Raw genomic sequence first — 13,697 nt, forward strand, 5'->3', positions numbered from 1 at the left:
AAGGAAGGAGGGGTCTGGCTACCTGGGTGTGCGCAAAACGTGTAACCTCAGTGTTTGTCTCATTTGAGATCCCTGCAGTGAAGTTGAACGAGTTGCTCGAGAACTTTTACGTCACCGTAAAGAAGAGTGACGGCTCAGACTTCCTGGCCACGTCGCTCCACGCCATCCGCCGAGGCCTGGATCGCATCCTGAAGAATGCAGGGGTGGGCTTCTCCATCACCAGCAGCACCTTCAGCTCGTCCACCAAGAAACTCAAGGAGAAGCTGTGGGTGCTGAGCAAGGCAGGGATGTCAGGGGCTCGTTCTCGCAATATTGTCTACTTCTCCCTCTCGGACGAGGAGGAGATGTGGCAGGCGGGGTGTCTGGGGGATGACAGCCCTATCACGCTCCTGTCCACCGTGGTCAAGTACAACAGCCAGTACCTGAACATGAGGACGCTTCAGGAGCATGCCGATCTGATGTACGGGGACATCGAGCTGCTCAAAGACCCGCAGAACCAGTCCTACTTCGCCCGGACAGACAGCGTCAAGCGGGAGAGCCGGAGTGCTTCCACCCGAGTGTGCCACGGCAAGATCTACCACGAGCACTCCAGGGGCCACAAGCAGTGTCCTTACTGCCTCCTCTACAAGTACATGTACGTCCACCGGCCGCCCACCCAGATGGAGGCCAAGTCCCCTTTCTACCTCACAGCCAGGAAGGAGGGGGCAGACATGGGCAGGGTGTGGTACGAGGAGCAGAGGATGGGCCTGCGGTCTCTGCGGGGAGTTGTCCCGAACTTAGCCAAGAAGGTCAAGCTGGAAAACTGTGAGAACTTCACCTTCGTCTCATTCACTCAGGTGTCCAGGAGGCTCAGCTCCCACAGCTGCTGCCAGTGAGCGTCCCCTGCGGCCGGGCCACCACCCGCTCATCCTGGTCAGGGGGCGCTCCCCCTGCAGCCAAGGCCAGAGCTCCACGGAGGCCGGGATGACCATGACTTCGTGGTCAGGGTGTGGGACTTCCTGTTTCTTTTGACTTCGGATTTGTTTTTTTTAACTGAAAGTAGACAAGTGAAGATTTAGAATGTTTTATCCAGATGTGTGTCACCTCTGTTAAATTATAGAATCTAATACAATGTATAAATGACTACATACACAAGAGCGAGGAAGTTCATTTTATCTAGTGCCTTTTTAGCACAGATTTTCTCAAAAAAAGAAAAAAAAAAAAACTTGTTTCAGTAGTCATTAAAAAAAAAAAATCCCAGTAGCCTAGTAGCTTTAGAATGTTTTGAAGACTCTAAACACTTTAATGAATTACAGTGAGGATCTAGGAAGAGAGAGGCAAACAGGTTAACTACTTCCAGGAGAAAACTTGTGCTCGGCACTCCTCTTTATGTTTTGTTGGTGGATAACGTGATCCCGCAGAGCATGCAGCCTTGCTTGGTGGAAGGTCATGGAGCTCCACTCAGTCATGCTGATGGGAAAGCAGGGCTGCTCTTAGCCATGGGAGGAACTTGCTCTCTGCATCAATGGAGACAGTTTTATGAAAAAAGATTAATACACCAAACAGTGCTTGGGAGAACAAGAGTTCCAGTGAACTAGGTGGTTCGAGGGAACTTCCTGCAGTGAGAGAAAGTGTCTTGGAGAAGCAATCTGTGATCAAAACGTGAAAAACCTCCTGAAGCAGAAGTGCCTACATTTTCTTTCTCAGCGTGCTGTGAAAGCTCTTTTCGTTTGAACGCTGTTAAGAGTTGTTTTTTTTAATCTGTTCTTTGTGTCGTGCAGTTCTGTCAGCATATAGCACTGGATCTGTAAAACAACTGAAAGTAATTTTCAGGCTTAACCGGGAAAAAAAATCCAACAAAATAAGCTGCAAAGAAAACAAATCCCCAAATGTGTTTATATTAAAGAGTTTTGAAATACATTTGTCAAAGTACGACTCTTTCAGCCACAAGAGATGTCATCATTTGAGGTTGGCAGCAATGCTTGGGACACGGTGATGGGTCAGCCTACCAGGTAAGCAAACCCAGCATCAAGGATATAGGGGTAAAAAGCAGACCATGGTGATGGGATATGAACTCAGTGTGATCACGCTTCACTCAGGTGAGATTTAATCTGACCGTGTGTTATTCACACATTAACAGAAAGTTATAATAACTACCCTCAATTATAAGTGAAAAAGGAACCCAAAGAGTGCTAATTAATAAAAATAACTTCTGGGGAATCTTTATTTTGTATCTGAGGAAAGACTGCCACAACCTTACACCATTCTGTTCCTGTGTGTGCTAGAAACCCACAATTAAAATTCCAGTCTACGTTCATTTTGCAGAAGTCCTAAAGTTAGTCATATGTCTTTTTCAAAATTTTGTTTTAGTATTTAATTAATTGTTTTAAAAAAATCTTTCACTGGCCCTTGAAATATGTAATACTTCCTTTACTGGAGAAGACTCCACCAATGCTGCCTTAAGGATTCATGTTATTCCGTTTTTAGTTCCTGCAACACTTATTTTATTAGTTGATCTTTCCTGAATATAGATTAACTTTGGTATGTCTCCATCTGTATGTAAATAACAGGTAATATTTAATAAGCAGTATTATAAGCTATTGACTACTGTTCTGTTGTGGTTTTCTGTAGGGATTTTAGGGTTTTGATTAAAAAGAGACAGAACCTGAGGTAGTTTCCCTCACTTGCTGAACACCCAAAGGAAATTTCACTTGAAGAAAGCAAATGGTCATTGTTCTTGTCAGTACTGCTCTTAAACAGAAATACAACCTGTGTGAAACTGTTGGGCAGAGTGTGCAGCCTAATTAGGACTTCCATTTTTATTTTGAGTAGATTCAAGAAAAAATTCCCATTAGATGTCGCTGGGCTCTCTTCAGATTTTAATGTTTCCAAAAGTAGTAACAACTGACCCAGAGGCTGTAATCTTTCTGTCGATAGTGGCTTTTCATCAGCTGAATAACAATTTCTGCCTCAACTTTGTCGTTCATCACCCATGTGATGAGCTTTCAACCCTCAGAGTTCTGAAGGGGATGATTATAATTAGAGTCGGGAGGTCGAATCTCCAGTGATAGCTGATGGAAGGAAAGAATCATCATCTCAGCGTCCTCACTGCCCTTCATCACACGCCTCCTGGGGGAGTTAGTGAGACAGCACATAAGGTGCTGCTCTGCGCCATGCACTGTGTATTTGTGTGTAGGGGTGTACGTGTGTGTGCATACACATGTAGGAACACCCGGCAAACACCTGACCTGCTACATGGCTGCGTCCATGGTCCGACGATCTAAGGGGGCTGCATAGCTAGCTCGCTAGCCTTCGAAGTTCAGGCCGTGTTCTGTCTTTTCAGCCAGCTCTAAACCATACCCACTGGGTTCTCGGGGATTTTCTCCTCTTGGCCTAATAAGCCAGCAGAAGGGAGAATCCCAGAAGAAAGGGGGAGGTTAGGAGTACTTTCTCCACTTACCTGTAGTTTGTTTTGTTTTTTATTCAAAAGTGGAATTGAATAGGGGGAATTCACACGTTCACAGAGGCAGAAGTTGCTATGGCTCTTGTCAGGAATGGTAGGGCTGAAGGTACTCCGGGAGGACCCAGTGAGTCCTGTGGGCGAGCTCTTGCCTCAGTACTTTCTGCATCTGCTTGCCTGATACCTCTTCCCCAGAATCTCCCTGGTCTCCCCTGGGAAGTTAATCCTGCCAGAGACACTTGGGGCATCAGCTTGAAGGGTGTGATTCATTGAAATGTAAAGGCTTTAGCACAGCACTGGACACACAGTAATTACGCAATAAGTCTTCGCTGTTTTAGTTACAGTCTTTGGTAAAAGCAATAATAATATTCAGCTAATCTGCTTTATACCGTTTATTCCTTCCATGATGGAAAGTCTCCTTTAAACTGTTAAACTTGAAGAGGAAACCAAACCTTATAATCTGGTCACATTTATACCCAATACATCAAATTCTACCTCCTACACCTCGAAGCCCGGATACCTCAGATAAAAGCAAAAACGATGAAAGAATTTCAGAGAAGCCCTGAGAGGCTTTATGAGAAAGGTTTCCATTATTTACTGTGTTTGCAAAGAGGAGTGTTATGGGAAAACCTAACCAAAGTTGTGAAAGGATTGGTCTCAGTGATGTGGCATTCCCCAGCTTTCCTTGGCTTATATGGTATTAACCTGCCCTGACTGATACATGCTATTTGTAGAAATGTGAAACTCTTGTTACTTTGATTTTTATCTCAATTCAGCCTTATTAAAACATCAAGCACTATGCCTACTTCTATCAGCATGTTCATAGATAGCCGCAGAGAAAATCTAGACAAAATAGCCCTCCCATAGAAGCAGAAGCTTCTGGCTGTAGAGGAAAGATGGCCAGATTGGCAGCACTTTATCTCCTCGGGTGGTCAGGGCTGGTCTCCATTCCTCAGCTGTGCAGTGAGATGATTGGAATTGATCATCTCCAGAATGATCAGTGTTAACATCTCTACAGTTCCTTAAGGCCATCTAGTCAGGAAGTGGCAAAACCAGGAGGCAAAATGCCTAATTCCTCAAGATCATACACTGAATCTCCTCAATGAGTGCTTCTCAGTATACTGGAATGCTTTCTTTAGGAATAGTAATTTTCTTCAGGTTTCACAACTCCTTAAAATTAATATTTTAATTAAAATATTAGGCAGCAGAATGTTGATTATTTTTCTTAGATTAGGCTAACACCTAATTTCCATTGGTAATTAACACGCATTGTTACCACCTAAACAAAATGTTTAAATATTACACTTATCAGATAATACATCCCTTTGTTGCCTTTATTGAAATCTGGCTGCTCACCATTTTTGAGCTAGTAACCAGTTACCTTTAGCCGTCCAGGAATACAAACGATGAAGACCTCAAAGAAGAGTTACCTTATTTTCTCTAAGGAGCTCCAATTTAGTCTTAAGTTAAGGCCCATACATACTGAGTAACTGTTAACCAACAGCCCTGAGCTGAAGAATACATTCAGTTCAGTTCAGTTCAGCCTCTCAGTCATGTCCGACTCTTTGCAACCCCATGAACCGCAGCACGCCAGACCTCCCTGTTCATCACCAACTCCTGGAGTCCACCCAAACCCATGTCCATCGAGTTGATAATGCCATCCAACCATCTCATCCTCTGTTGTCCCCTTCTCCTCATGCCCTCAATCTTTCCCAGCATCAGGGTCTTTTCCAATGAGTCAGCTCTTTGCATCAGGTGGCCAAAGTATTGGAGTTTCAGCTTCAGCATCAGTCCTTCCAATGAATATTCAGGACTGATTTCCTTTAGAATGGACTGGTTGGATCTCCTTGCAGTCCAAGGGACTCTCAAGAGTCTTCTCCAACACCACAGTTCAAAAGCATCAATTCTTCAGTGCTCAGCTTTCTTTATAGTCCAACTCTCACATCCATACATGACCACTGGAGAAACCATAGCCTTGACTAGATGGACCTTTGTTGGCAAAGTAATGTCTCTGCTTTTTAATATGCTGTCTAGGTTGGTCATAACATTAAAAGTTTCAAATTCATGTACATCTTTATAAATGCTTTTACTTTGGGGGTGATCTTTCAATGTTCTATTTTAAGAGAAATCAGACTTGTTTAGGCAGAGTTCTTAGGTAAGAATCTTTGTTGTATTTTCCCATATAAATTATTATCTGAGCAAAAACATGAGGGGGAGACTGGTGATGACCTAAAGCCGAACTCCCTTTCTAAGAGAAGAGGAGGCTTTGGGGAGATGAAGAACTAGTTTATCTGGAAATTCCTCTGTTCTGTACCCATGTATGCCGACATCAGGGGGTTTCCTAAAACTCCTCTGGGGGAGGTCTCCTGTCCTGGCCAAGTTCACCAATTATGATGATGATGGTTTTGAGCACTTCTAGTTCTTCACAGCCCAAGAAATCCAGAGAAGTTCCTTATGTTTTAATTGTTGATCGGAATCAGATTTTTATGCTCAATTAAAATACTTTATTATTTATCTAATGTGGCTCACTTGGAAGTTAATAATTTCAGGAAATAGTTATTAAGACCCAGAAAAAGATCACTGGATTATATGTAGATGCATATTGCTTCCATTAATATTAAAAGCAATTAGGTAGATCCCTCCCTGACATTGAGATGAGAATGGGCTCCTAAATACTTTATGGTCAGTATAACAGATTTGATTAATTTACATTTAGCCATAGATACTGTTACTGATTTACTCCAATAAGTTTCTGAAAGATTCAGATTTGATAATGTTAAGTGCTTCTCACGGTTGCCTTGTATTCTCATTTAATTCTCACAACAGCTCTGCAAGCTAGGTCCAATTATTCTCATTAACTGAGAAACCAAGGCTCAGAGAAGTTAAATAAATCTCCCTAAGTTTCACAGAGCTAATAAATTGGAGAACTTAAGTTTGAGCCCAAGTCTTCTCACTCCAGATGTGGTGTTCAAGGCATTGATGGTCCAGTGGTTAGGACTGCATGCTCCCAGGGCAGGAGACATGGACTCCGACCCCGATCCCTGGTCAAGAACTAAGATCTCACATGGGTAGCCAAAAAAACAAACACACACAAATTCCAAACCTAAACTACCTTCTTCAGGCCCAAAGAGGTCAATTTATCACAGAGCTTTTTTTTTTTTTTTTAAATGTTTATTTTTTGGCTATACTGTCCAGTATGTAGGATATTAGTTTCCCAACCAGGGATCAACCTATGCCCCCTGGAATGGAAGCCCAAGTCTTAACCACTGGACCACCAGTGAACTCCCTGTCACAGAGCTTTTGAAAAATTAAACAGTTTCTGCTTGTTTGGGGAATATTTTCTTTCTCAAACCATATTGTGTCATACCTTGTATGTGCTTACTTACTAATTTAATATTTTTATATAAGTCAATAATTCCTGGAAAGCCTGATTGTTTTCTATGAATGAGTATGACATTTTCTGCCTACTGAGAACCTTCTGTGTTTATCCAATAAATTACTTGTGTTATCTGTTGTCCACCTTAAAGGGAGATGATCATGCCAGTTTAGTCTAATAAAAGTCAAGTCGTTTACAAACTGTGCCTGTTTTGACATGGGTATTACTGCTAAAATGTAAAGGACCTCCTAACCTACGTCACAATTATATGCTCAGGGTTTTAACTTTTGCTTTTTAATTTTGACATCAGAGAATTTTTATAATCTTTAGGCTAAAGCATGCTCATAACAAAATATACTTATTTAGTCATTTGTTTTCTTTCCTTTATGAGTACATGTTTTTCTGTTTTGAGACTTAAAAAAACAAAAGGCTCTGGTGTTTTGGTTGTTAACTCTGAGATAGCCTAGTCAAATTCCCCTATTTTACCACTAAGAAGTGGAAACCCAGAGATACTAAAGAGCCCATCCAAGGTCAACATGACAATAAGTAGTGGAGTGAAGACTCGAAAGCTAATCCAGAATCTTCCCTCTATACCATAGCTGGGAAGATTTGGATTTTTAAAAATTCATTAATGGGACTGTGTCTGGCAGAACATCTGGCTAGCAGAAGCCTCTGGTGAGTTCCAGCCTCCCCCAAAAAACACTCATAAAGACCCAGAAGAAGGCTGCCTCTCAATTCTAGAATCTAGGAGAAATCTTATAATTTACAAGGCATTTGCAGGCGGACTGAGAAAAACGTTTCACGTTGTAGCTCACTGCTTTCTTTTGTTTTGACTCATGAAACAGGTTCTGTGAAATAGAAAATCGGAAAGGTATTTAATACTTGTTGTCATTAACCATGTCTGTCTCCTTACTCAAAGCCCTGGCGCCAGAGAAGTAACTAGCTTATCCTTTCTCTTAACCAGATGCCACACTTAAAGTGGAAAGGTTCTCTTCCCCACCCTCTCTTCCATCTCCCACCCACCTCCTCTTCATTCAGTCCAACTCCAAGTCCTAGGGCTAACACGTGAGCAGAAAGCAGAGAGGGTCTATTAGTGGCATCATGCATTTTGAGAAAAACACAAAAACAGTAGATAAGCAAGTAGCAGAATATGCAAATATTGTGATTTTTCACTTACAGTGTAGGATCAGAGATCCAGAAAACCAAGCATTAAAAAGGAAGAGGATGCCATTTCAATAGAAAAGTGTGAAAGTAGAAATTGGGCTTGGAAATATGCACATCTGTTTACCCTCAACCTGTACATCCAAAAGAAGGGATTTGACAAACACCTAAGTGGACAGATAGCATAACCAAAGGCAAATATGGAGTTTGAGGGATGAGGACAGCATTTAAGGATGAATATAGAGAAAAAAATGGGGCATTAAAAAAAATGTGACTGAATCAAGCAAAATGAATAGCTTCCAGAACACTTGAAAGTCATCTACTGCAGGGAACAAAATTTTAGAATTCTCTATGTCATATTTGAAGGAACCAAAGAATTGCTTCTGTGTGGCAGTAATATGTTACCTTAAGATGGGGACGGATTAAGCAAAAAAGACAGTGGAATAAAATGAAAAAGACAAGAAAGAAGGATTTCAAGGAAGCTAAAAACACAGTAACAGATTAAAATCCACATTGAAAATAGAAGACAATACTGATGCTTAAAAAAAAAAAAACTAAACATGAAGGACAAACAATATTTTCTTCCTAATGTCCTTTCAAAGGAAACAGGAGATGAAATTATGGGAAAGATAATGGATTTGAAAGACAGAACATTAGCTAATATTACTGAGATTTTCCTAATGGAAAGACCAGATTGACAAAAATATCATTAGACTATAAAAACGAAATCTTCCCTGAACAAAAAGAAAATCTGTATGTTTAGATTGAAAGGTCTCGCTGCATCCCAGGCCAAAAGTGAAAGAAACTTGCTCCTAATCACTTCCTGGCAAATTTTAAACTACCAAGGAGAGAGAATGAAAAATCCTTCCGGCTTTCATTCAGTCAGACAGTAATAAGTTACCTATCAGAAAACAAAAGAACATTCTGACTCCAGACTTCTCTGTTGCACCAGGTGCCAGGAAACAATAGGGAATTCTGAGGGGAAAAGTTGTGACTTCGGTATATGATAACATTTTATGTGTTGTAGACATTTTATGTGTAAAAATATGGGACATATTCTTAGTTATGACATTCAAGAAATAAACCATCTATGTACTATTCTTATAAAGATATACTGGAACCTACAAAGCTTGGTTAAAAAAATTTATTTTTACTTAATATAATTTCAAGGGACTCTGCAGTATCAGATCATTATTACCCACTAGAAGAAAAATACGTATGCTTTTAAATAGATAATATGGCCAGAAGCCACATATCCCCAAATGCCCAAAGTCCTCACTTACTAAATGGACTGAACTAATACAGAAAATGAAAAACAGTTGCCACTTGACAGCATCATGTTTCTTCCTTTTTTAATTATTGAAGTAATACTTGATCCCAAATAGTTCAGCTGGTTAAGAATCTGCCTGCAACACAGCAGACCCTGGTTCAATTCCTGGGTCAGGAAGATCCTCTGGTGAAAGGGATAGGCTACCCATTCCAATATTCTTGGGCTTCCCTTGTGCTCAGCTGGTAAAGAATCTGCCTGCAATGTGGAAGACCTGGGTTTGATCCCTGGGTTGGGAAGATCCCCTGGAGAAGGGGAAGGCTACCCACTCCAGTATTCTGGCCTGGAGAATTCGGTCGCAGAGTTGAACATGACTAAGCGACTTTCAATTTCACTTTTTCACTTTCATAGTGTAAATAGAAAATTTAGATATCTTTTTGCAAGTGTAATTGCTCTGTTTTCCTCACTAGCATTTAAAACACTATCTTGATAGTCCCTTGCTTCCATGTGAGAACAGGGAGGAGGTCCCCCGTTTGTCTTGGGATCTGAGAGCTTGTGGGGGCCGTCTTGTGTGCTTCTCCACTATTCCCAAACTCAGAACTAACAGCAGGTGCAAAAGTAGAAAATTACAGAAGATAAATGTGTGTTGTAACAAAAGACCAGGAGAAATAAAACGTTTTAGAGTACAAAAGCCAGAAAAATATAATAACATGCTAGTATCATGTTTCAGTTTCAACAACAGGAAACTGGCTAGAGGCAGTTGAGGGGCTTTCCTCAGCTGTACTTGAGGTTTTACAGAATTGTGTTTAAATTCAGATAGTAAGAGAATAAAAGCAGTAAAAACAAAAACAAAAAAGCTCACTAAGTTACTTCCAGGGTCTACAGTGTCAGTGTTAGAACTTAAACCTGCGTTGCTTCGTTTTGGTTTTCATTTGGTTGCACTGGACAGACTTGAAAACACATAGTAATACTGAGCATCGTTGACCTTGCTCAGGTCCTTCCTGGTGGTATGAAGCTTTTGTCTGTGCCCCCAAGTGGTCATGACAATTGACAATGGAATTTACATTTTCAACAACCTTAGCACGTTTGCTTTAAATTTAGCGATAGAAAAGTGAGTGCGTTGCTTTGCGTTTGTTTAGTTTTTCTTCTGAAGCACAGCAAAACCTCTTCCAGATGGAAGGAATCTCTTATGGATAAATTCCAAGTGTAACCTTTCCCAGGGTCTCCTCTTGCTTGGCTGTAACTGACAAAAGTCTGTTCACTTTAACTACTTGGACAAGAAACAAGATGCTTTTATTTAAACTTTTAATGCTCTCTCTGTAGTTGTATGTTCCAAAAGATGGCAACAGAACTGGGTCCTGATGTTTTTGTTGTCCTGGATCTTTTTTTTAATGTAGAGAGGCTGTCCGTAATTTCTTAACACTGGGAACATCATTCTGAATGACAGAGTCATTCAGTAACTTGAATTATTTTATTGTACCATTTTCAACTTTTTCTTTCTTCCTCCAGTGTGGCCTGCACACATACTCCTATTTTTGTGCACATGCGACCTCCTGAGTGGGAAAGCATGCATAACCTTGAGTTTCTATCATAGAGTGTCAGGGTTTCTTGTTCATTTAGCCCAGCTCTCTGATTGATAGTCTGGTGGAGTTGTAACAACTTGCAAGGTTCTGGGTCTTTTTTTTAAGCTGTTGGTGTATTGTTTGGTTTGGTTTATATACATGCAGCTTGACTGTTTAACCCAGATTTTTGAAAATAGAATGTTAATGTATATTTTATGTCTGTTTTATTAAAATAACTGAGTCATTTTAACTTAATCAGCAGTATGTATGGTTTCTGGATTTTTTTATTTTAGTATCATGTTTCTGGAAATATGTTTTCCTTTGTATTTTGCAAAATGTTAGGATATTTTGAGCAGCTTTGTACCTGTATTCTATGTCTCCTGGCTACTGCTCTGGGTGAAATAGTCCTGACTGACTCTCCCTCTGGTTCTCTGACTTGGGTTTCTTCACTAGGCAGGCTGAGAGCCCATTTGGGAAACTCTCAAATCATTAAACATTTTTCAGAAACTTGTTTCTTAGGAATGATCTTAACTGTTGTATATAGAGAGAGCAGTAAATTTCAGTGACTGTATGTTGACCATTGTATATATGTCTCTAATGTTTTCCTGCTCTTTAAATTAGTATTTATGACTTCGCTAAGTCATGTCCGACTCTGCGACCCCATGAATTGCAGCATGCCCAGGCTTCCCTGTCCTTCACTATCTCCCTGAGTTTGCTCAAACTCGTGTCCATTGAGTCGGTGATGCCATCCAACCATCTCATCCTCTCTTGCCCCATTCTCCTGCCCTCAGTCTTTCCCAGCATCAGGGTCTTTTCTAGTGAGTCGACTCTTTGCATCAGGTGGCATTTATGATTTTAAGGGAGTGCATTTAATCCTAAAGCCTTTTAAAGTCAAAATTTACTGCTCTCTATATATACAGGAGTTAAAATCATTCCTAAGAAACAAGTTTCTGAAAAATACTTAAGGATAAGTATAATGTGGTAATAGTGAAAAGAGGAGAAGTTTCCTTCACAGTTATTGACCCTAAGGCAAATTTCATCTCTGCTCATTGTTTTGCTTCTAGTTTTTAAAAAGACTCCTGAACCAGTTAAAAAATTTGCTGAACGCTATAGTTCATCTTACCAAGAAGATCCATATTTGCATGCAACGTTACACATATAAACCCACATTTAAAAACTCCTGAGCTAGATTTTTAAAAGTTTTCTTTTTGAGATTTATGCTAAAATATTTAAGAATCTTCTTCAAAATAATCCAGAGGGGTAGAGAAGGTGGAGGTGTGGATAATCCATAAACTGGCCTCAGAGTAGATCATTATGAAAGCAGATCATTGGGTACAGAAGAATTCATTATACTCTTCTGGTTTTTTGTAGATATTTGAAATTTTCTCTAAGGCAGAGTTTAAAACAAACACACAAAAAATTCTTTTAATAGAGATTCCCCAACCCTCCTCACCCATCGTAGAGAATCACAGAATTTTCAAGCTGAAAGGAAGGACCTAAGGAAAGACGAGAGTAATGATGCTGATAAGAAAGATCCTCTAGATAATACCCGAGGGAAATTTTCAGGCAAGAATGCGGAGTTGCATCAGTAAGGGCAAAAACAAGTGAAATTTCTACCAGATGGGAACACATTTTTGTCTCTCCGTTTAATGCAGAAAGAAGATCTGGGGAACTCATGATTCCCCTAGTCTTAGGTATGACGTGGAGATAGGTACAGAATGTCTCTAAGGATGGAGATGTGATCCACCACACTGAAAGGACTGGGAAGATGGCCACCCTGAGCTGGGGCCCCAAGGGCCTGGGGTAGCACATGGCTTTCTAGGCCTTGAGGACAAATACTCCTCATGGTGTTGCTCTGGAAACTACATGCTACCAAAATCTTGAAAGAAGAGAGAACCTGCAGACAAGGGCCAGCAAGGACGCAAGTGTAGGGTAGACAGACGTAGAGATGGCCGTGGCCTGGTGCCGCCCACTCTCCCCCGGGTGTCAGGACATCATTTCTCAGTGCCCATGGGCATCTCTCAGGACCGTACCTGTTGGCTTGTTTCAGTCCGTTCCGTCTCCTTTTTCTCACTCTCTCCCAGATCAGAACCTGGAGCCCCAGCCGGTGTGCAGTCCGTCTACCTTCCCCACTGCATTTCCTTTTCTGTTTCTTCTCGGTTTCCATTTTATTTCCTGCTCTGCTTAGGACCATTCTCACTGCCATTTTTGCTGGGAACACACCAGGGACAGACACGAAAGACATTAAACAAGATCTATTTCAGCAATAAACAAGCTTCTTGTATTTCTCATGGGATCCCAAAGAAATAAGGATGAGAAATAAAAATTCCTGCCGGAGTATTTACAATGTACTCAGCTGTTGAAATGTTCCAAATGCAATCAAAGAAGTAATTTAGCACATTTCTAATACACTTAAGTATGGTAATAATGTGTAAGAGTTTGGTCACATTTAAAGAACCCCATGAATCTTTCAGGACATTATTAAAGAATCTAACGCCCACCAATAGCAAATAACATTTTCGACAGTTAATAGTTAATACTGTATTTGTGGTTTGCTGTTGTCAGTCCCTAGGATAATGGCCCAGAATTGAAAGGATACAGTTGAGTCTCCCGCTAGGCAGGGGACAGCATGATCTGGATGGCTCCTTTTGTCCTGTAGTCTCAGGATATCTGCAGACAATGTACAGTCCACTGTCATGATTTGTCCCTTAGTATACCAGCCAGACAGGGCACTGTTGCCCAAGTGTCAGCTACTCATGTCCCTCCTCCACAATTTTGTGATAGCTGAGTGCACTTGTTCTGTTATTTACTATCTTTAAAAAAAAAAAAATGATCCATTTTTTTTAACTTGAATTTATTTTAAAACTAGAAATAAATACATCTTTAAAAATC

General features: G+C 40.7%; 1 protein-coding gene across 2 annotated transcripts in view; it reads left to right on the forward strand.

Annotated features, from left to right (window-relative positions):
• Window positions 1–7,561, forward strand: part of KIAA1958 (KIAA1958 ortholog) — a 125,284-nt gene extending 117,723 nt beyond the window's left edge. For both annotated transcript variants that reach the window (XM_065947055.1, XM_065947053.1), the window contains one exon: window positions 69–7,561. In XM_065947055.1, the coding sequence (XP_065803127.1) occupies window positions 69–875 (807 nt within the window). In that variant the 3' untranslated portion in view covers window positions 876–7,561. The remainder of the gene's footprint in view (window positions 1–68) is intronic.
• Window positions 7,562–13,697: the final 6,136 nt, after the last annotated feature.

The sequence above is a fragment of the Muntiacus reevesi genome, chromosome 10 (genome assembly GCF_963930625.1).
Source record: "Muntiacus reevesi chromosome 10, mMunRee1.1, whole genome shotgun sequence".
In the NCBI taxonomy this organism is placed as follows: Eukaryota; Metazoa; Chordata; class Mammalia; order Artiodactyla; family Cervidae; genus Muntiacus; species Muntiacus reevesi.